The sequence below is a fragment of the Pseudorca crassidens genome, chromosome 5, assembly GCF_039906515.1.
Source record: "Pseudorca crassidens isolate mPseCra1 chromosome 5, mPseCra1.hap1, whole genome shotgun sequence".
Classification (NCBI taxonomy): Eukaryota; Metazoa; Chordata; class Mammalia; order Artiodactyla; family Delphinidae; genus Pseudorca; species Pseudorca crassidens.
The window spans coordinates 147,387,481-147,409,601 of NC_090300.1; the positions used below are offsets into that span (position 1 = coordinate 147,387,481).

Consider the following 22,121-nt stretch of genomic DNA (forward strand, 5'->3'; position numbering starts at 1 on the left):
GGAATGGGTTGTCTGTGATTTCCATAAACATCAGACATTCCAGGCGCAATGTAAGCTCGTATGACTGGACATAATGAAGATGAATAAGGGCTCTTATTTCTTCTGTTTAAGCCAACACTGCTCAGAGTCCGTATAAGAAACTCAAAGAAGCGTTATCATCAGTAGAAGCTTTTGAAAAACACTACTTAGTAAGTATTACAAATCTTCCCTGCCTGCCCATGGCAGAAAGCCCCCCTCTACTAGACTTTGCTACTTGGTGACCTTTTGAGTTGGGAATGAGCTGGTATTTGGAACCTCCTTCTTGTTGGCCTTTGAAGTTTCTTTGGTACCCTAGGGAGTTGTGCATGAAAGCTGGAATAGTTGGTTTATTAGTATCCATGGCGCCATAAATAGGCATAAAAGCATCTTTGGATATTTATAATTTTGTTCACAATGGTATTGCTCATTCAGTAGAACAGAAATTGTAAGAAAGGATAGTGAATGGTTTTCTGTGTACAGAGGAACAATTTGAACCTGAACAGAGCTATTGTACTTCATTTTAAAGGACTTAAATTTGGACAGTCTTAGAAAGCAGTGCAGTAGACCGTCGGTGGACCGTCTGCCTTCCCGAGTCTTGGTTAATTCAACAGCATTTGACAGTAGTCTATAATACTGTCTCTGTCATCCAGAATGTGAGAAAAATATTAAAAATGTTACCCACAGATGGAAAATACTTTGAAAAAAATTATTCTGTGCCTGCTGAGTTCACGTTTCTTTTATTATTATGATTTATAGTTTATGTACAAGTTAATGACTTTGTATAAATCACTATTACATAAAAATCAAATAACACAAAAAGAGATACAAAGTAAAAAATTATGTTATATTAATAAGGAAGTCTTTTGCTTCAGCCTTGGGTAAATAAATGTAGGATTTGTCTAGCGTTAAATTTAAAGTAGAATTATTTGGTTCTTTGCTTTTCCGCAGGACTTGTCCCATGCCACCATTGAAATGTATACGAGTATTGGGAGAATTCGATCTGCTAAGTTCGTTGGAAAGGATCTGGCGGAGTTTTACATGTAATTGATTTTGAACTTTTCTTTGAATTTCAGACATCTCACGTGTAGTAAGAGGTTTGTTATGTAGGAGCTAATGTGAAGTGTACCTAACCTTGTAGAACAAAAAATGTGAACTGTTAACCAGTCATCACTTCTTAAGAAAATTTCTTTGAAAACCAGAGTGAGTTCAGCTTATTACCCTTAATAATTGTTACTGATCTTTTTCTTTCATTTAATTAATTTAATGAACTTATATGTAAATATTATATACATATAGATAATATATGTACCGTTATATGTGATACATAGTTTGTGTTCTATAGCATTTTCTCCAGTTGCTGTTAAATGCCTCCTCAGAGGATTGAAAGCCTCGAGGTCAGTGACGTGAAGCACGTGCTGTGTCAGGTCCATGAGGGAGGGCTGAGCCTTGAGTGCTTGTGAGCTGGGGTGTGCAGACACTGAGCATTTCTAGTCTGGCTCCAGCTTTGGAGTGGATTCCAGAGAAAAGACTAAAAGTGTGGCATGTTTCTCACGTGTTTGATAAAGAACCCCTGCTGGCAGTGTAACTGCTAGTTCAAGGCACTGGGAAGAGATACAGATTATGAGGGAAAAGACGTTTACATTTTCTCAAAAGAAATGTGTGTTTGAAATGGTATCTTGAAATCTGTAGTCAGTCATTTCATTAGATGAAACAAGGAAGAATAATTTACTTTAACTGATTGCAGGGCTCCGAAGGGATTTGTAGATCATCTAAGTGAACTTCCTAGTGTTTCAGGTGTGATTGGAGCAGGGAGTCAGTTGCACAGCTGAGTAATGCTGGGGCTGGAGGTCGGCTCTCCTTAGTCTCCAGCTAGTGTATCTGATGACTAAATCAGTAGCCATGTCCTCAGGTGCTGTGAGCTGAGGCTTGGAGCTGCAGTGGGGTGATGCTGGTCTGCTAACTGGAGACTTGGGTCCTGGTTCTAGCTTGACCATGGACTAGCCAGGTGACCCTCGGCCTGGGTCTACGGCGACTGGATGACAAATGCCCTCCCTTCCAGCTCTACAGTGTAAGAATCTTTGGCTGGAGATGGTAACTGAAGAAGTATATAGAGGGTTCTGACCCCTTTAAAAAATGGGGGAGGACTTCCCTGGTGGCGCAGTGGTTAAGAATCCGTCTGCCAATGCAGGGGACACGGGTTCGAGCCCTGGTCTGGGAAGATCCCACATGCCGCGGAGCAACTAAGCCCGTGCGCCACAACTACTGAGCCTGCGCTCTAGAGCCCGTGAGCCACAACTACTGAAGCCTGTGCACCTAGAGCCCGTGCTCCACAACAAGAGAAGCCATCTCAATGAGAAGCCCGTGCACCGCAACGAAGAACAGCTCCTGCTCGCCGCAACTAGAGAAAGCCCACATGCAGCAACGAAGACCCAACGCAGCCAAAAATAAATAAATTTATTTTTTTAATTAAATAAACAAAATAAAATAATGGGGGAGAGGACCATAAAAGTCTATAGAAACCGACACATGTAACTGATAGGTTTAAAATTTATTTGAGAATTTGGAAACTCTCATTGCTTCAGAAGTAAGCCTGGGATGTTGTCCCAGCATGCTTAGAGGGCGACTGCTTGTTTGGTGTTGGCCTTCGTCCCGTGAAGTCAGTAGCCCCAAACCTCTGGGAAAGGCCGGGGCATCCACGTTGTCACTGAAGCTTTGGCAAGCTCTCATTAATTGGGTTTTAAACTTTGTTATATTCTGAACGTCTTGAGGGTTTAAATTTGGGTGATAGGTGTTGATATTTAAGTTCCTCGTAGTTCTCTGTAAATCTTTGAAACCTGCTCAGCGCTTTTGCCTGAGTTTCCAACTTGAGTCAGGCTCCCCTGTCGGCTGGCCTGTGTAGGCCACTCTGTGTTGGCCTGTCCTCAGCAGTTGGTGTGGCCCCGAGCCCAGGTTTCGAAGCTTCCTCCATAACTGGTTGTGTGCCTGTGGACAAAGCCGTCCGCTTTCTTCACGCTTGGTGTTCTGAGGCCAGCTTGAAATCGTGAATGGTGCCCTCACGTTCTTATCTGGAGATTCAGCTCTGAAGGCTCTCTGGCCGTGTAGGACGCTGGGCAAACAGCGTGTGTGGGGTTCTCAGCCTGAGCGCAGTTCTCAGGTCCAGTTAGGTGTTCCTCATTTCTTGTTCTTTCTTATATGGAGGGGTGGCCAGAGAAGGACTGTCTGCAGGTGGCGCCAGCTTCATGGTGTGGGGCTGTCAAGGGTGGAGAGCAGGCCGTGGAAGGTCATGTCTGAGTTTGTTGATTATCACGCCCCATAATGAAAGCTTCTGTTTGTTTATCTGCAAGGAGGAAGAAGTCTCCCCAGAAGGCAGAAATCTATCTTCAGGGAGCCTTGAAGAATTACCTGGCTGAGGGCTGGGCACTGCCTATCACACACACAAGGAAGCAGCTAGCTGAATGTCAGAAACACCTTGGGCAAATTGAAAAGTATCCTTTACGTTGAATATGTTCATGAAGTAGGAGGATTGCTTTCTCTCTGTATGGCCCACCATTGAGGGTTTAAGGAGCACCTGATAACTAGGAGAGAAAAGCCTGCCTCAACACGCGTACTGTGTTGGATAGACGCTGGTGCCTAGTCAGCGTATCTGACCTCTGCTTGAGTTCCTAACACCCTAGAAAAAGGGGAACACCCGTCGGGATGCACCCTCTGGGGACTGGAGGGGCTGTGTGCGCAGTGCCCCAGCGCGTGGTCCTCTCAGGCCCCTTGACCCTGCACCCAGCTACCTTCAGACCAGCAGCCTCCTGGCCAGCGACCGGCACCTGACTGGGAACGAGCGGGAGTACTTCTGCAGAGAGATTCTCAGCTTCGCCAGCCAGCAGGCAGACAGCCCAGGTAAGGCTTGTTTTCAAACATTGCTATGAAAAATTTCAGATGTCGTAGAAAAGCAAACACGATAATACAGCGTGTGTACTCTATACTGACCACCTAGATTCAGCAGTTGTTAACATTTTGCTGTGTAGCAAATGTGTGTCTATATCTTTCTTTTTTCTTTTTGCTGAACTTCAGAGCAGCTCCAGACCCTGGAACAGTGTAGCATCTTCTGAAAACAAAGGTGATCCCCTAACCACCCTGCCCACAGACGGACAAGGTTCTAAGTCGGGCTACCAAGTTAGCCCCTTTTCAGATCTACCCCATTGTCTTGAAAAGTGTTTTTACAACTTATTTTATATTCAAAATAATTGGACCCTACTTGTCCAGTCAGGGGTCACACACTGCATTTGATTGTTGTATCTCAGTTCTCCTTTAACTTAGAACAGTCTTTCCATCTTGTTTTCTTCCTCTTTTCCAGACACTGACCTTTTAAAATACAACAGCTTTATTGAGATAGGGTTCACAGCGTGCAGTATACGACTCTGTGGCTTTTGGTGTCGTCACAGACATGTGTACCTGTCCCACAGTCAGTGTTAGAGCATTTTTATCACCCGAAAGAAACCCCACACTTATTTCCTCCCAACCTCCTCCTACCACCCCCCATCCCCCCAAGTCCCCGGGAACCACTGATCCACTTTCTATCCCGAGTCCCCGGGAACCACTGATCCACTTCCTGTCCCAAGTCCCCGGGAACCACTGATCCACTTCCTATCCCGAGTCCCCGGGAACCACTGATCCACTTCCTATCCCGAGTCACCGGGAACCACTGATCCACTTCCTATCCCGAGTCCCCGGGAACCACTGATCCACTTTCTATCCCGAGTCCCCGGGAACCACTGATCCTCTTCCTGTCCCGAGTCCCCGGGAACCACTGATCCACTTTCTACCCCGAGTCCCCGGGAACCACTGATCCACTTTCTACCCCGAGTCCCCGGGAACCACTAATCCACTTCCTATCCCGAGTCCCCGGGAACCACTGATCCTCTTCCTGTCCCGAGTCCCCGGGAACCACTGATCCACTTCCTACCCCGAGTCCCCGGGAACCACTGACCCACTTCCTGTCTCTGAAGATGTGTGCTCTGGGTGTTTCACGTAAATGGAATCATACAACATGTGTTTGTTGTGACCGGCTTATTTCACTCAGCACAGTGTTTTCAGAACTCAACTGTGTTGTAGCGTGTCAGCATTTCATTCCTTTTTGTGACTGAATAATATTCCGTGGTATGGATGGACCACACTGTGTTCATCCCTTCAGCGGTTGTTTGACAACAGGGTTGTAAGGCACTGACTTTTTAAAGACATCGAGCCGCTTGTCTCATAGACTGTCTCACCGTCTGAAGTTTCTTGAGTATTTCCTTATGGGAATGTCCAACAGCAAGGTAGATCTCAAAGCCTTAGGTTCAGGCTAAATGTTTTGGCAAATATACTTTAAGAATTGCCGCGTAGTAAGATTAACTTTATTGTAATATTTAGCTTCTCGTGTTCAGTTTATCAAGAAGAGTATTTATTTAAAATAGTCACTGTCTTAGTCAGCTCGAGCAGCCATAACAAAATGCCGCAGACTGGACGCTTCAACAGCGGGTGTTTATTTTCTCACAGTTCTGGAGGCTGACATCTGAGGTCAGGATGCCAGCAGGGTGGGTTTCTGATGAGGCCCCTCTTCCTGGCTTGTCCCTTCAAGGCAAGGGGTGGGGGTGGCGTGGAAGGGAGGTGGAGAGAGAGACTCAGAGAGAGGGAGGGAGCAGGAAGGGAGGTGCGGGGAGAGATGGGGGAGAAATGGAGAGACTCAGAGAGAGGGAGGGAGGAAGTGGGGGGAAGGGAGGTGGGGGGAGAGGCTGAGAGGGCTGTCTGGTGCATCCTCCTACAAGGGCATGCATCCCTCATGACCTCATCAAACCCTAACTCTCTCCCAGAGGGCCCGCTGGGGGATAGAGCTTCCACTTAAGAATTTTGGCGGGACCGCATTCAGTCCATAGCGGTTGCTAACTGCTTGAAAGCCAGTGTTTCCAGAGGTTTTGGCTTCGGGTTGCTGTGGTCGTTGCCTGCTGGGGTGCGCGTCACACACATCAGGCCATCTGCATGGGTTTCTCAGGGGCAGCGTGGTACTGATTTGTGTTTTAGAGCCTTTAATGTGCCCAGACTGGTCATTGTAGAGCTGTGTGCCGAATCTGCTGTGTGTGGCACACACGTGAGACTGTGCGGTTACGCTTTTCCTGCCAGCTTTCCATGGCGTCTCCGTGAAGAAAATACTCCATGATTGTCCCTGTTTTCTTATGATTTTATGGCATCAGTCTCGGCACCGTCTCCCTTACTGGTCAGTCCAGTGGCCTTGTGGATGTTCTAGACACACCAGTGCTTGTGGAAAGGAAGTTGGAGGATGCAGTGGGTTCTCCCCTGACGGTGCCTCTGGGGCTGGGGACCTGCTGCCCTCCTGGCTTCTCACTTCACTGGCTGGCCTCACAGGGTGGCACACACCTGGGTTCATTTCCAGATGTACAGGGGGGTTTGGGCATCTTTACTGGAGAATCTTTCTGTGCGTGGGAAGGTGGTGGAATCCCCTGAAACAGCTCTAGGAATTGGACTTTACAAATCTTGTTTTGAAATTGAGGAGTTAGTTGACCTGTATTTCTCTTGGGTTTGCCAAAACAGGAGTTAGAAACCTTAATTTCTTCAGGTCTTATGATTTCCAGGAGTTACCTAGGCATGTGTTTCCGTTCTCTTTTTGACAAAATAACTCTGGTGTGTGAAGGTGGCACAAGGTTGGGAGGGTCTGAGCCATCTCTTTGGCACGTATTGCTTCCCGCGGGCCCGATGGTGCCCAGCCCTGCAGTCTCTATAGCACCTGGAAGTGTGACTTAGGAAGTAAAACATGGCACTGTGTGTTTACAGGTCACAAAATAGTGCTCCCTATGCATCCTTTCGCACAACTGAGAGACCTCCATTTTACCCCTTCCAATGCTGTGGTCCACGTGGGTGGTGTCTTGTCCGTGGAGATAACCGTGTGCAGTCAGATGCCCGTGCCTGTCCACGCGGAGCAGATTGCCATCAACGTCCACTTCAGCATCGAGAAAAACAACTACCGGAAGACTGCCGAGTGGCTCACCAAGCACAAGACGGCCAACGGGATTGTCAGCTTCCCGGCAGAGACCTCGCCTTTCCCCACATCCCAGAACAGCCTGCCCGCGCTGGAGCTCTGCGAGATGTTTGAGAGAAGTCCTTCCGACAATTCCTTGCACACGACAGGGATTATCTGCAAAAATGTCCACGTGCTCCTAAGGAAGCAGGAGAGTGGCGCGTCCCTGGAAGCGCCCTCAGGTGCCGCCCTGGAGTCTGGGGCCCACGTGCTGAAGTGCACCGCCGTGACCCTGGAGCCGGGGCCCAACGCAATCACGTTCAGGACGCAGGTGTGTGTTGGGCGGGGAGTTTTCTTCAAGGGGGGCCGGAGCGGGTGGCACGTGCAGGAACCCTCTGAAGAAGCTGGGAATCCAGTAGACGTCTCTGTCCTGTTAACCTGGCTTTGATTTTTATCCTTAAAGAAAAACAGACTGATGTTTTGAAAAAACCTTTTGTACTTATATAATTGTAAGGCAGGTGATAAATTTTGAATGAAGTTCTTGACATGGGTAATTATTTGTGTTCTCACTGGATTTAGTTAGACTTTTCCCTTTGTATTAGAAAACACCCTCATTTGCTAAAATGAGGAAGTTTCAGAGAAGGTGGCGCTTTCATGTTCAACTCTCTTCTCCTTTTGTGGCTGCACGGATGGATGTCAAAACAGTTGTTTCTGGCCCGTTCTGATACAGATCTTCCTCCAGTGCAGCGGCTTCTGTTAGTTCCACTGACCCAAGAGGCCAGTGGAAAGTGCAGCTATTTGCCATGTGTGTTTTTAGTCTAGTCTTAGAGCAGGTTTTAAATTTCATGCTCCCTGCCTCCATTAAATACCTTTTGCAGAAGAGAAAGCCACAGATAAAGCTTATTAAATTGGGAATGCATTATTAAGCATAAAGTCAAACTTAAGCATCAGTTACTCAGAAAGTCCTCAATTGAGAGATGCTGAGGGATCTTTTGAACAGCCCGCGTGTAGACGTGTTAGCACAGAGCAGCAGGATAAAGAGGGTGAGAAAAGCGGTCACTTCAGAGATTATGGCTCAGCTTCCCCTTGAGGAACTCGTCCCTGCAGGAACGGGGACGGCTGTGCAAATGCTCGGTTTTGCCCCCAGGCCAAGGAGCCGGGAACCTACACGCTGCGGCAGCTGTGCGCCTCGGTGGGCCCGGTGCGGTTCGTCCTTCCTCACATCTACCCGCTGGTGCAGTATGACGTGTATTCGCAGGAGCCGCAGCTGCACGTGGAGCCGCTGGCCGGTGAGTGGGCCGCGGGGGCTCTGCGGGGGTTCTGCGCTGCACTTGGCTCCTTTAAGGGAGCACGTGGAAGGAGGGCTCTCTGCAGCGTCACGCTTGCGGCCCTCTGTAGCTGTGTCCCTCTGTAAGAGACAGTTTGGGGAGCATCCTGGCGATTTTGCCTGGGAACTGACTCTGGCTCTTTTGTTCATCTGAATATTTGCTTTTCTGTAATTGCTACTTTCATGTTTACTAAGCATTAGCTGAGAAAGAGGGGCTAAATCTCAGCTGATGTCTACTGCAGAGAATTTCCTGCTTAGAGTTCCATTTCAGAGGCCGGATGCCACATTAGTTAGGGTCTGTGCTCGGATCAAAAGGCTTTTCTTTTGAAAGCGTTGATTAACCTTGACCCCCAGGCTTGGCATTTGGGAAATTCAGTGCTGCTGTCCTTTCTGTTAAGTCCTACAATTAGGAGGAGTTGGTGTAAACAGATTATTGAAGACCACGTGGCACTTCAGTAAAACACTAAGGAGCGAGTGGCGCCGTGGTTTAGGCTAGAAACAATGGATTTATTCGCTTGCTGCTTCCATTTGAGGAAAAAACATCAAGAAAGCGCTTTCTCTATCTAATCTCTCTAAACTACCTATTTCTATGCTTTTAAGCGTCTCCCCTGGCTACCTGGAAAGGCCCTCAGGTGCGGAACACAGCAGTATCTCAGTGGTTCTTCCCTCAGAGAACCTTTTTTTTTTTTAACATCTTTATTGGGGTATAATTGCTTTACAATGGTGTGTTATTTTCTGCTTTATAACAAAGTGAATCAGTTATACATTTACATATGTTCCCATATCTCTGTCTCCCTCCCTCCCACCCTCCCTATCCCACCCCTCCAGGTGGTCACAAAGCACCGAGCCAATATCCCTGTGCTATGCGGCTGCTTCCCACTAGCTATCTACCTTACGTTTGGTAGTGTATATATGTCCGTGCCTCTCTCTCGCTTTGTCACAGCTTACCCTTCCCCCTCCCCATATCCTCAAGTCCATTCTCTAGTAGGTCTATGTCTTTATTCCCGTCTTACCCCTAGGTTCTTCATGACATTTTTTCCCCTTAAATTCCATATATATGTGTCAGCATACGGTATTTGTCTTTCTCTTTCTGACTTACTTCACTCTGTATGACAGACTCTAGGTCTATCCACCTCATTACAAATAACTCAATTTCGTTTCTTTTTATGGCTGAGTAATATTCCATTGTATACATGTGCCACATCTTCTTTATCCATTCATCCGATGATGGGCACTTAGATTATTTCCATCTCCTGGCTATTGTAAGTAGAGCTGCAATGAACATTGTGGTACATGACTCTTTTTGAATTACGGTTTTCTCAGGGTATATGCCCAGTAGTGGGATTGCTGGGTTATATGGTAGTTCTATTTGTAGTTTTTTACCTTTTGTGAGAAAAGCTGAGCCCTGCAGCTGGGAGAGCCTGGGAGGTGCTGGCTCACGCCCCCGCCCTGCCCCAGCCCGCACTCCCTTTCTCACCTCCCGCCTCTCCTCCCTCTCTCTCTCTTCTCTGTTATTCCTCCACCTTGTGTCTTGTCTTTTGCCTTCTTCCTTCTGCCTTCCCTGGAGCCGATTCTTAGAAAGCCTCAGCCCATTGCCGCCCCCCATTTCCATCCAGGAGGAAGTGTACCGTATCTTCAGTCGAGCTGCTGTGAACCAGAGATCTGGAAAGGCCAGAGGGAAATCTGAATAGCAGCAGCACATGCGGTTTCATTAGGCTTTTCTTTAGTGTCGTTATCTGAGTTTCTCTCAATAACTGGCTAGCGGGTAGGTTTTGAGACCCTCATAGACACGATTGCCACCACAATCGCTAACTCTCTAAACTGAAGTGGTGATAAGGTCCCTGAGGCTCTCAGATCCTTTTGTGCCTAGCGAGGACCCCTCAACGCTGCAGACCGCGTAACTGAGGTGAGCGCTGAGGGTGGACGCTGGGCGACCTTATGGAGTGTGTGCAGTGAACAGGTCGCCTCTAGCAGCAGAAGCAGCGCTCTTTAACTCACGGTAGGCCTTCCACTGGCGCTCTTGGTTGGCAGTGATGCTTATTGCTGTCTTCTTCCCTTTAGATAGCCTTTTGGCTGGTATTCCTCAGAAGGTCAAGTTCACTGTCAGTACTGGCCATTATACAGTAAAAAACGGGGACAGCCTTCAGCTCAGCAATGTAGAAGCCATGCTTATCCTGGGTCATGAAGAGAGCAGAGCAGTGATCTACTCCAACATGAGAGGTAAGGCAGCAGCCACCTGGCGAAGGTGGATTCTTGGCGTTGTCATGCACCGTGAGGATATAAGGAGCCTGTCATCCCTGCCTTCCTCGGGTGGCATCTGAGGCCCGCTTCTCCTTGCAGCTCTTTCATGGCCGTGTTCCACCTGTAGGTGGATTGTAACCCTTCCCCTAGGTGGGGCGTTACCTTGGAGGGGGATAGACTTAGAGCTGTGCACGCGCTCAGTGGCTGGCGGTGCTGACCTCGCTGTGGTCTCGTGATGCAGCGTTACTGCCTGGGCTCACGCTCCATGGCGATGCCCTGCTGGCCTCCGGCCTCCTTCCACCCTCCTCGACTTTCCTCAGCAGAAAGAAAAAGCAAATGAGCCTTTTAAGACACTGGTTGGAAGCCCTAAAACAGTCCCATCTCCCACAGTCCCCAGCCACGAGGTCTGGAGAGGGGAGGATGCAGCTCTCTTTCTCAGTGGGAGTTGGTCTGGTGGTGGGTTGGAGTGGGAGCATGTCCTGTGGGGACACCTGTGGTCTCGGGCGGGCTGTGCGAAGTGTCTCCTTTCTGCCTTCAGACTGAGCACGGTGACGGTTCTCTGAGCCGAGCTCAGCTGCACAGCCTTTGTGCAGTGCTTCTCTGTCTTCGGGGGTTTGCTCCTGAGTTTCCTGTCTCCCTCCCTCTGCGATCCTTCCCAGTTACACTCTTCCGTGTGTGTATGAGTAGCAGGAGCTGGGCTGGAACTTCACCGCTGGGCCCATCGCCTGCTGGAGGGGAGGGAGCCAAGACACAGGGGACTGTGTCACAGGTGGTTTTTCCTGTCTTCCCTAGAAAAGGCTTCTGACGCTGCGCTCCGGGTTCAGTCGTCTGACAAGGTCACGAGCATCAGCCTGCCGGCTGCGCCTGCATACCACATGATCGAATTTGAACTGGAAGTTCTCTCTTTACCTTCAGCTCCAGCAACTGGAGGGGAGAGCACCATGCTGGGGATGACAGAGCCCCATGGGAAGCATAAGGACACACAAAAAGCTGGCCACTGCATGGCTACCATGGACCACAAAGTAAGGAGGGGCTGGGACGGTGCAGCGCTGTGGGCAGCCTCTGCGTGTCCCACTTGCTTTGAAAGACAGTACATACAAGATGACTTCTGTTGGGGTGGCAGGTTTCCAGTCCCTGTACCACAAGCTCGGGTTGGGTTTAGCATTTATGGCTGTGAATCACCCCTTCTTAGATGAGGGGTGCATCTTGGAAAGACAAAGACAGGCTCTTAACTTCTCTGTCCCAACTCGAGGAAGGACGGTTTATTGTAGAGACACAGTTTTTGCTTAGAGGGCAGTGACCTTGCCTCTGTGGCCCATTTGTCCTGGTGATTAGGCTGGAGGGGGTTCTGTGTCTCGGTGTGCTTTTACTTTCTGTTCCCTGAAACATCACATCATACTCAGCAAGGAGGAAGTGCTGAGATTTTATGCTTTGGTGCTGGTATTTATTGACAGTTATTTGAGAGACCCATGACTTTGATCCTAAATCCACAGTCCGTCAGCTCACAGAACCAGTCACTAGCATCATGCTTTTTCTGAGTTTGTCCATGTCTTACAATACAGATATCAGTTCCGAGGGCTTTTGAACAACCCAAGGGTAGAAGTGTGTGCTGTGGTCCCATGGGACTGTATTTTTTGCATACTGTTAAAAGCTGCTGCCTGAGGGTCTGGCTTCCAAACAGCCTGAAGGTAGTTGCTGAGACCCTCCCCTTTGGGACACTGACAGGTCTTGGCACACCCTCAACTCCTGGGAGCCACTAGAAATACAATAGGCTGCTTGGACAAGCACAAAGGTTTGAGAGACAGCCAAGAGCTGGGGCAGAGTTGAACAACAAGGTTTATCTCCTACACGAGGCCACTCCTTCAAGACTGGGAGAGGTGGTCGTTTTATCTACTGTACAGAAAGTGACACAGACCAGCAAAATGAAGAAACAGAGGAGTATGTTCCAAAATGAAAGAACAAGATAAAACCTTAGGAAATAACCTTAATGAAACAGAGATAAGTAATTTACCTGGTAAAGAATTCAAAGTAATGTTCATAAAGATGCTCATCGAACTGGGGAGAAGAATGGAGGAAAACAGTGAGAACTTCAACAAAGAGAGAGAAGCGTATAAGAAAGTACCAAATAGAAGTCTCAGAGCTGAAGAGCACAGTAGCCGAACTGAAAGATACACTAGAGGGGTTCAGCAGCAGACTAGATGGAGCAAAGAAAGAACCAGTCAACTCGAAGACAAAGCAGGGGGATTTGTCCAATCAGAGCGGAGAAAAGGTTGGAAACAATGGAAGATGGCCTAAGGGACTTATGGGACAACATCAAACAGACAGACATTCACATCATAGGGGTCCCAGAAGGAGAAGAGAGCGAGCGAAAGGGGCAGAAATTTTATTTGAGGAAATAATGGCTAAAAACTTCCCTACCCTGGGGAAGGAAAGAGACATTCAGATCCAGGAAGCTCAGAGAGTTTCAAACAAGATGAACCCAAAGAGACTCACACAAAGACACATTATAGGTAAAATGTCAAAAGTTAAAGACAAGGAAAGAATCTGTTATGTGCAAGAGAACCCCATAAAACTATCAGCAGATTTTCAGCAGAAACTCTGCAGGCCAGAAGGGAGTGGCACAATATATTAAACTTGCTGGGGGAGGGGGTGGGGGACAAACAACTTCCAACCAAGAGTACTCTGTGTGGCAAAGTTATCCTTCAGAATTGAAGGAAAGAGAAAGAGTTTTCCAGACAAGTAAAAACTAAAGTTTATCACCACTAAGCCAGCCCTACAAGAAATGTTAGAGACTTATTTAAGATGAAAAGAAACTGTGCTAATTAGTAACAGAAACACATGAAAGAATAAATCTCATTGGAAAGGTAACTATTTGATAAATGTAGTGGATTAATCACTTATAAAGCTGGTATGAAGGTGAAAAAAAAAAGCAGTAAAAATAGCTATGATTACAGTAATTAGTTAAGGGATACACACGATAAAAAGATGTAAAATGTGACATCTCAAAAACAAAATGTTGGAGGGGGGAGTTACAATGTGGAGTTTTAGAATGGGATCAAACTTAAGTTGTTATTAACTAAAATAGGCTGTTATAGATGTAAGTTACTACATATAAACCTCATGGTAACCACAAAGCAAAACCTATAGTAAATACACAAAAGATAAAGGAATATAAACATACCACTAAAGAAAGTCATCAAAGCGCAAGGAAGAGAGCAAGAGAAGGAGATAGGAACAGAGGGGAACTTCAAGAACAGCCAGAAAACAATTAAGAAAATGACAGTAAGCACACACCTATCAATAATTACTTTAAATGTAAATGGCTAAATTTTCCACTCAAAAGACAAAGTGACTGAATGGATTAAAAAATCAAGACCCATCTATAAGCTGCCTACAAGAGACTCACTTTAGATGTAAGGACACACAAACCGAAAGTAAAGGGATGTAAAAAGGTATTCCATGCAAATAGAAATGGAAAAAAGCTGGAGTAGCTACACTTATATCAGACAAAATAGACTTTAAATCAGAGACTGTAGTAAGAGACAAAGATGGGTGTTATGTAATGATAAAGGGGTCAATCCAATAAGAAAATACAATGTTCATAAGTATTTATGCACCCAACATAGGAGCACCTAAAATACAAAGCAAATAGTAACATATCTAAAGGGAGAATAGCAGTGTAATAATAGTACGGGCTTCAATACTCCACTTACATAAATGGATAGAACCTCCAGACAGAAAATGAATAAGGACACATAGGCCTTAAATATGTTAAACTAGAGGATTTAACAGACATTTACAGGATATACCATCCAAAAACAACAATACAGATTCTTCTCAAGTACACATGGAATATTTTTCAAGATAGATCACGTTAGGCTGCAAAACAAGTCTTAATAAACTTAAGAGGATTGAAATCACATCAAGCATCTTTTCCAACCACAAAGGTATGAAACTGGAAATTAATTACATGAAGAAAACTGCAAACTGCACAAATATGTGGGGATTAAACAACATGTTGTTGAAGAACCAATGGGTCAAAGAAGAAACCAAAAGAGAAATAAAAATCTACCTTGAAACAAATGAACATGGAAATGTAACATATCAAAATTTATGGGATGCAGTGAAAGCAGTTCTCAGAGGGAAGTTCATAGCAATAAATGCCCTCCTCAAGAAACAAGAAATGTCTCAAATAAACAACCTAATTTTATACCTCAAGGAACTAGAAAAAGAACAAAGCTCAAAGTTAGTGGAAGGAAGGAAATACCATGATCACTGGAGAAACAAATGAAATAGAGACTAAAAAGATAGTAGAAAAGATCAGTGAAACTAAGAGCTGGTTCTTTGAAAAGGTAAAATTGACAAACCTTTAGCTAGACTCACCAAGAAAAAAAGAGGACGCAAAATCAGAAATGAAAGAGATGTTACAAGTGACACCACAGAAATACAAAGTGTCATAAGAGACTAGTACTATGAACAATTACATGCCAATAAATTGGATGACCTAGAAGAAATGGATAAATTCCTAGAACATACAACCTACCGAGGCTGAGTCATGATGAAATAGAAAATCTGAACAGACTGATTACTAGTAAGGACATTGAATCAGTTTTCAAAAAACCTCCCAACTAACAAAAGTCCAGGACAGATGGCTTCGCTGGTGATTCTACCAAACATTCAGAGAGTTAATACCAGTCCTTCTCAACCTCTTCCAAAAAATAGAAGAGGAAGGAACTCTCCCAAACTTGTTTTACAGGCCTGCATTACCCAGATACCAAAACGAGACAAGGATACCACAAGAAAAGAAAATTACAGGCCAGTGTCTCTGATAAACATAGGTACAAAAATCCTCAACAAAATATTAGCAAACCAAATTCAACAAAACATGAAAAGGATTATACACCACGATCAAGTGGGATTTACTCCAGGATTGCAAGGATGGTTCAACATCCACAAAATAATGTGATACACTACGTTAACAGGATGAAGGGTTAAAAATCATGTGATCTTGTCAATAGGTGCAGACAGAGCATTTGACAGAATCCAACATCCATTTATGATAGAAACAGAGGGAACGTTCCTCAACATAATAAAGGCCATATATGGCAAGCCCACAGCCAACATCGTCCTCAGTGGTGAGAAGCTGAAAGCTTTTCTTCTGAGATCAGGAAGAAGACAAGGATGCCCACCACTTTTATTTAACATAGTATTGGAAGTCTTAGAGCAATTAGGCAATAAAAATAAATAAAAGTCATCCAAATTGGAAAGGAAGAAGTAAAACTGTCACTATTTGAAGATGATATGATATTATATAGAGAAAAATCTAAAGACTCCGACACAGAAAACTGTTAGGACTAGTGAGCAAATTCAGTAAAGTTACAGGATGCAAAACCAGTACACACAAATCGGTTGCATTTCTTTACACTAACAGTGAACTGCCAGAAAGAGAAATTAGGAAAACAGTCCCATTTTCAATTGCATCAAAAAATAAAATACCTAGGAATAAATTTAACCCTGAAGGTAAAAGACTTGTTTATTGAAACTCAGAAGACATTAACGAAAGAAATAGAAGACATAAATAAATGGAAAGGTAGTCTGTGCTCATGGGTGGGAAGCATTAATATTGTAAAATGTCCACACTACCCAAGGCAGTCTGCAGATTCAGTGCAATCCCTATCAAAATGCCAATGGGATTTTTCACAATAGAAATAGAAGCAATAGAAGAAACAATCCTGAAGTTTGTGTGGAACCACAGAAGACCCCAAGTAGCCAGAGCAATCTTTTTTTTTTTTTTTTTGACTGCATTGGGTCTTTGTTGCTGCCCGCGGGCTTTCTCTAGTTGTGGTGAGTGGGGGCTACTCTTTGTTGCAGTGAACGGGCTTCTCATTGCGGTGGCTTCTCTTGTTGTGGAGCACAGGCTCAGTCGTTGCGGCACACAGGCCCTAGAGCGCGTGGGCCTCAGTAGTGGTGGCACGCAGGCTCTAGGGCATGCGGGCTTCAGTAGTTGTGGCGTGCGGGCTCTAGAGCACAGGCTTAGTAGTTGTGGCACACAGGCTTAGTTGCTCCGCAATATGTGGGATCTTCCCAGACCAGGGATTGAACCTGTGTCCCCTGCATTGGCACGTGGATTCTTAACCACTACACCACCAGGGAAGTCCCCAAAGCAATCTTGACAAAGAAGTACAAAGCTGGAGGTATTATGCTCCCTGATTTCAAACTATTAATATATTATAAACCTATAGTAATTAAAACAGAGTGGTACTGGCATGAAAACAGACACACAGATCGATGGACCAGAATAGAGAGCCCAGAAATAAATCTACACATATATGGTCAATTAGTTTATGATGAAGGATCCAAGAATGTGTAATGAGGAAAGGACATTCAGTAAAGGTGTTGGGAAAACTGGAGAGTCACATAGAAAGGAGTGAAACTGGACTTTACACTGTACCCATAAATGTACTAAAAATGGATTAAAGACTTGAAAGTAAGACCTGAAACCATAAAACTCCTAGAAGAAAACACAGGTAGTAAGTTCTTGACATGGGCCTTGATGTTGATTTTTTCAATTTGACACCAAAAGCAAAAGCAATAAAAGCAAAAATAAACAGCTGGGACTCCATCAAACTAAAAAGCTTCTACACAGCAAAGAAACTATTGACAAAATGAAAAGGCAGCCTACTGAATGGAAGAAATATTTCCAAATCATATGTCTGATAAGTGGCTAATAAACAAAACGTATAAAGAACTCATACAACTCAATAGCAAAAAAAACCAAGCAGTCCAATTTAAAAATGTGCAGAAAATCTGAACAGACATTTTTCCAAGGAAGATATACAGAAGGCCAACAGGTACATGAAAAGATGCTCAACATCACTTAATCATCAGGGAAATGTAATCAAAACTACAATGAGATAATCATCTCACACCTGTCAGAATGGCTATTATCAAAAAGACAACAAATAATAAGTGTCGGCAGAAAGGAAACCCTCATGTATTATTGGTGGGGATGTAAAGTGGTGCAGCCACTGTAGAAAACAGTGTGGAAGTTCCTCAAAAAATTAAAAATAGATCTGTCATACAATTTAGCAATTCTACTTCCGGGTATTTTTCTGAAGAAAACAAAAACACTAACTCAAAAAGATACATGCACCCTCTTGTTCATTGCAGCATTATGTATAATAGCCAAGATATAGAAGCAACCTACACATCCACCAGGGATGAATGAATAAAGATGAGCGCGCGCGCACACACACACACACACGGAGAGAGAGAGGAATATTATTCAGCCCTAAAGAAGAATAAGTCTTGTCATTTGCGACAGCGTGGATGGATCTAGAGGGCATTATGCTAAGTGAAAGAAGACAAAGACAGATACCATGTGATCTAACTTATATGTGGAATCTAAAAAAGTAAAAATAAAGACCAAGCTCATAGATAAGGACATATTGGTGGCTGCCCGAGGCGTGGAGTAGGGGTTGAGAGAAATGGATGAATTGTTTTTTTGTTATTTTGTTTTTTAGTTTAAATAAATTGAACAATTTTAAAAAAAGAAGTGAATGCACAAAAGCAGTAGGATAAAAGGCTAATCGAAGCAGTCATTTCAAAGGGATTATGGCATAGAATACCAGGCAAGGCAGGATCTCAAAAAGAATGTCTTAATTTTCAGTCCTTGAAATTTCTTCCTTCCTTATCTGATACAGAGTTCAGGAGGCAAAGATGCTACTTACAACAATAAGCGCACGTTCTGTACTCGGTATATTCCTTTGTGGGGGGAAATAAAATACAAGCTTGGGAACTGGTTTCTGCCCTTAAGGAAGTTAATAGCTTATTGGTCCACACGACAGCCCCAAATTGGTTTGCAGTTATGTATTCAGTGTCTTGTGGATTAAGAGTTTGGGTAATTCCCTTGATTTGTAATAGTTAATGATTGATTAGTATAATCTGCACATGAGTGACTAAAAGCACTTTGTCATAACCTCCTGCACATTAAAAACACATTTGGCGTTATGGCCACACGCCCATGAGAATAACGGGGTAGGGTCTGCGCTGCGGGCTGCGGCGTCTGCTCGGAGCCGTTGATACCGTGCCGATGGCTCATTTCTCTCTCCTTTGTTTGTGTATATGTTTAATGGGGTTTATCTCTCTGGATAAGAAATGGTAAAGACGTCAAATGTCTAGGAAATGGGCAGCCACCACAGATCTGGATGGATGGTGGTGGCGGTGCCTGTCCCGTGTGATGAGGGGTCTGAACGCCTGTCCCCCGTCTCTCCTCAGGTGTCCATCGATTGCCCGTGGTCCATCTACTCCACCGTCATCTCGCTGACGTTCAGCATGCCCTTCAGGACCACGCACTCCCTGCTGTCATCCGGGACACGGTAAAGGACCTCAGGCCCCTTTCCCAGGCTCCCCTACCTGCAGGCCCTACTGTTCAGAGCTTGGCTTTGGTGACGCTGAGCATGTTTTCTCATGGCCATGATGCCACTGTCCACCTGTTAAAATTCACAGTAATTCCCTGGGTCCTATAGCGCCCAGCCCATACTCAGATTTGGTTTGTAGGATGTGGGATTCAAACACAGTCCCCTCTGTTTCTGAGATCCCTTCTCATCCCTCCTCCCCCTGTTTTCAAGCCATTGGCCCGTTGCCAGACTTGGGTCAGTTGCCATTCTGGCTCCCCCTGGTCACGTCCTCGTGGGTTTGTGTAAGTAGCTCCCTGTCAGCTGCTGTCTGTCACCTCTAGAGGGGGGCTTGCGGTCTCCGCACTGCCGACGCTCGGCCAGGTCCCTGTGTTGTGGCTGTTTGGCAGCACCCCTGGCCCCCGCTTTCTGCCAGGGGCACTCCTCGCCCTCCGTACCCTTAGTGTGGGCCACAGATGGCCCCAGACATTGTCGCCGGTTGAGAGCTGCTGCTTTAGAGGCTTGACTAGGTTCAGATTCAGTTTTTGGACAAGGAAGTCTGCAGGTGTCATCCTGTGCTTCACCTGTCCCCGCCTCAGGAGACTCAGTGTGTGGTGGTTAAAAACACCAACAGCTCTACAGAGAATCTGGGTTGCTTTATTTGAGCCTGGCTTTTCAAAACTCCTCTTTACGTGTAACAGAAATTCAAGTGAATTCTGTACTGACCTTGTTTGTCAGTGAGTAATCGTTACTTCTATAGATGAAGAGTAATCGTTACTCTTTCTTCCATGACTCATTGCAAGCTATTGTATGTTTAGGAAAATCATTTACAGTCGTGTAATAAGGTATCCAAAACAGAATATTCTTAGACCCATTTTTCCTAAGAGATAGCTTGCATAGAAAGATTTGGGTTTTTCTGACACTTTTACACGTGAAATTAAAAGTAGAAATACATGTTAACAACTGGTTCTTATTTTCCTGTGTCACTTTTTTGATTCCTTACAGAACATCTTCTTAATACAGCCAAACTGTATTTAATAAAGTTCTTAAATGGCAAAATCTTATTGTTTTTCTCCTTTAGGAAGTATGTTCAAGTGTGTGTCCAGAATTTGTCAGAACTCGACTTTCAGCTGTCAGATAGTCATCTCGTGGATACTGGTGATAGTACCGACCTGCGACTAGTACCGCTGAACACGGAATCCGAACAGGTAACCGTTTCCTAGAACCGAGCACAAACCTCTCAGCAGAACACAGAGGAGAACAAGAGTGTAGTGATGTTGATGGAAGTGACCGTGTGCTTCAGCTGAGCCCTTCCCTGTAGGGAACGACCTTGCTGGTGGTCAGTGGGAAGCACGCACTGACATGCAGCTGTGTTGCTGCGATGTGCATGTTTGCGGTTCGCTGTGGGCCGAGTGGCACAGCACATGGAGTAAGAAATAGGTTGATATTTGTATTTTTAGAAAAATTAAATCTTACATTTGTCAGACTCCACACACAGATTTATTCCAAGCTTGTCCTGATCAGTCTCATGCTGATTGCGTGGACGCCATCACCGCCAGAAACAGTGGCTGCCGCGTACATGACTGCCTTGCCCAGCGACGGGCTCTCAGGTGTCGGGGTAGCTTTGTGAAGGAGTCACGTTCACGTTCACACTGTCTGGCTGAATCCTGGCCCTGTTTTTTCTGTTCATTGGTTGCGTGTGTTTTTAGACAGTCAGTGCTGAGTGTTTAGAAGATCAAAGGTTTTCTTAACGGATGTCTGATCTTTAGCATTTTCAAAGGGTTTTTCCCAGCATTTGACCCATTTCAAATGCTTCCCAGGTCTGTCACCGTGCTTACAGGTATGGACTGTTGCCTGAGGTGGCGCCAGCTCCCTTCCTCACTTCACTTAGTGGCAAATACACAGTAGTTGGCGTGGGTGTAAGGATGTCCCTTTAACTGTTTGATGACATTTCCCACTTTGGGAATGTATGGGATACTGAATACTAGTAACCGCTCTTTATGCTTTTTAAAATAATCCCCTGTGCTGTAGAGCTTATGGAATCACAAAGGCTGAGACCCTTTTGACCAGTTCGAGGCAGTCTTCCTCGAGGGCAGCTGAGGGCAGTGCTGGGGAGGCGGGCGGGGCAGTGCAGGCGGCGTGTGGGGAAGCGGGCCCTGGGGGACCGCCTCCCCCGACCCTCTCGCCCCCCCTGGCGGGAGGCGCCCCCGGGACTGAGCGCCTGTGTCGCGTGCGCGGGCAGTGACGGCCGACTCCCTTGCAGCGCATCCACAGCAGGCAGGCGGTGTTCTTTGTCTGGGAGCTGAAGTGGACGCAGGAGCCTCCCCCCTCCCTGCACTGCCGGTTCTCCGTTGGATTCTCCCCAGCTTCTGAGGAGCGGCTGTCTGTCTCCTTAAAGCCCTATACTTATGAATTTCAAGTGGACAATTTTTTGGTATGTATTGCCTTATTTTCTGGTGGGCTTGTGTGGTGGCGAGATGGAAGAAGGCATCATATTCTTTACCTTCTGTAAATCAGACAAAAGCTTTCAGTATAATGAAGCAACCAGTCGCAGAAAAGACCCAGCACTTGGGGCCTGGAGGCCCTGACTGGCTAGTTAGAGCCCGAGGTCCGGTCCGGTGGCGGGTCTGACACTCGTGCCCTCCTGCGCGGCTCCCGCTGGGCGCGGTCGTCTCCAGAGACAGGACCCCACCTCTCCTCCCTTTTCTCTGCCTTAGCGCTGACTTAGTTGTGTCCTGCACCCGTTTCTTAGAGTCCTTTTATCTTGAGCATTAGCCGCTGTGTCTCTAGTTTTTTAGAAGAAAAACAAAGTATTATGGAAACTTACTTAAAGCAGATTTTCTTTAACCCGCACATTAGGTGTGGAGCTAAAAGCAGCCTAGACCTAGGTGAGTAAAGGCAGTAGTTGTGTTTTGTTTCTGTACTGAGATGATTGGGTTTGGTGTTAGGTAAATCAGAATGTGGATACACAACTTTTGGGGTGTTCCCTTTTCTTCTCTTTACGACTGAGATCGTCAAACACTTTATTCGAGAAGGTGTTTGTATAGCTCTTGACGTTAGCAATTTTTTCAACACCTCCTTCCAACCAGAAGACTATTTGTTTCCACCCTCCTGCTTCCTTGAGCTCTCCTTATTA

At 45.7% G+C, this 22,121-nt stretch overlaps 1 protein-coding gene across 3 annotated transcripts in view; it reads left to right on the top strand.

Moving 5' to 3' along the window:
• The window catches only part of TRAPPC10 (trafficking protein particle complex subunit 10), a 91,549-nt gene that overhangs the window by 60,175 nt on the left and 9,253 nt on the right, over positions 1-22,121 (top strand). For 2 of the 3 annotated variants that reach the window (XM_067739619.1, XM_067739620.1), the window contains 11 exons: positions 112-188; positions 967-1,058; positions 3,363-3,503; positions 3,797-3,909; positions 6,838-7,352; positions 8,169-8,310; positions 10,410-10,568; positions 11,382-11,611; positions 18,867-18,967; positions 20,067-20,193; positions 21,249-21,419. In XM_067739619.1, the coding sequence (XP_067595720.1) occupies positions 112-188; positions 967-1,058; positions 3,363-3,503; positions 3,797-3,909; positions 6,838-7,352; positions 8,169-8,310; positions 10,410-10,568; positions 11,382-11,611; positions 18,867-18,967; positions 20,067-20,193; positions 21,249-21,419 (1,868 nt within the window). The remainder of the gene's footprint in view (positions 1-111; positions 189-966; positions 1,059-3,362; positions 3,504-3,796; positions 3,910-6,837; positions 7,353-8,168; positions 8,311-10,409; positions 10,569-11,381; positions 11,612-18,866; positions 18,968-20,066; positions 20,194-21,248; positions 21,420-22,121) is intronic. The other variant, XM_067739621.1, reaches the window with a different exon arrangement.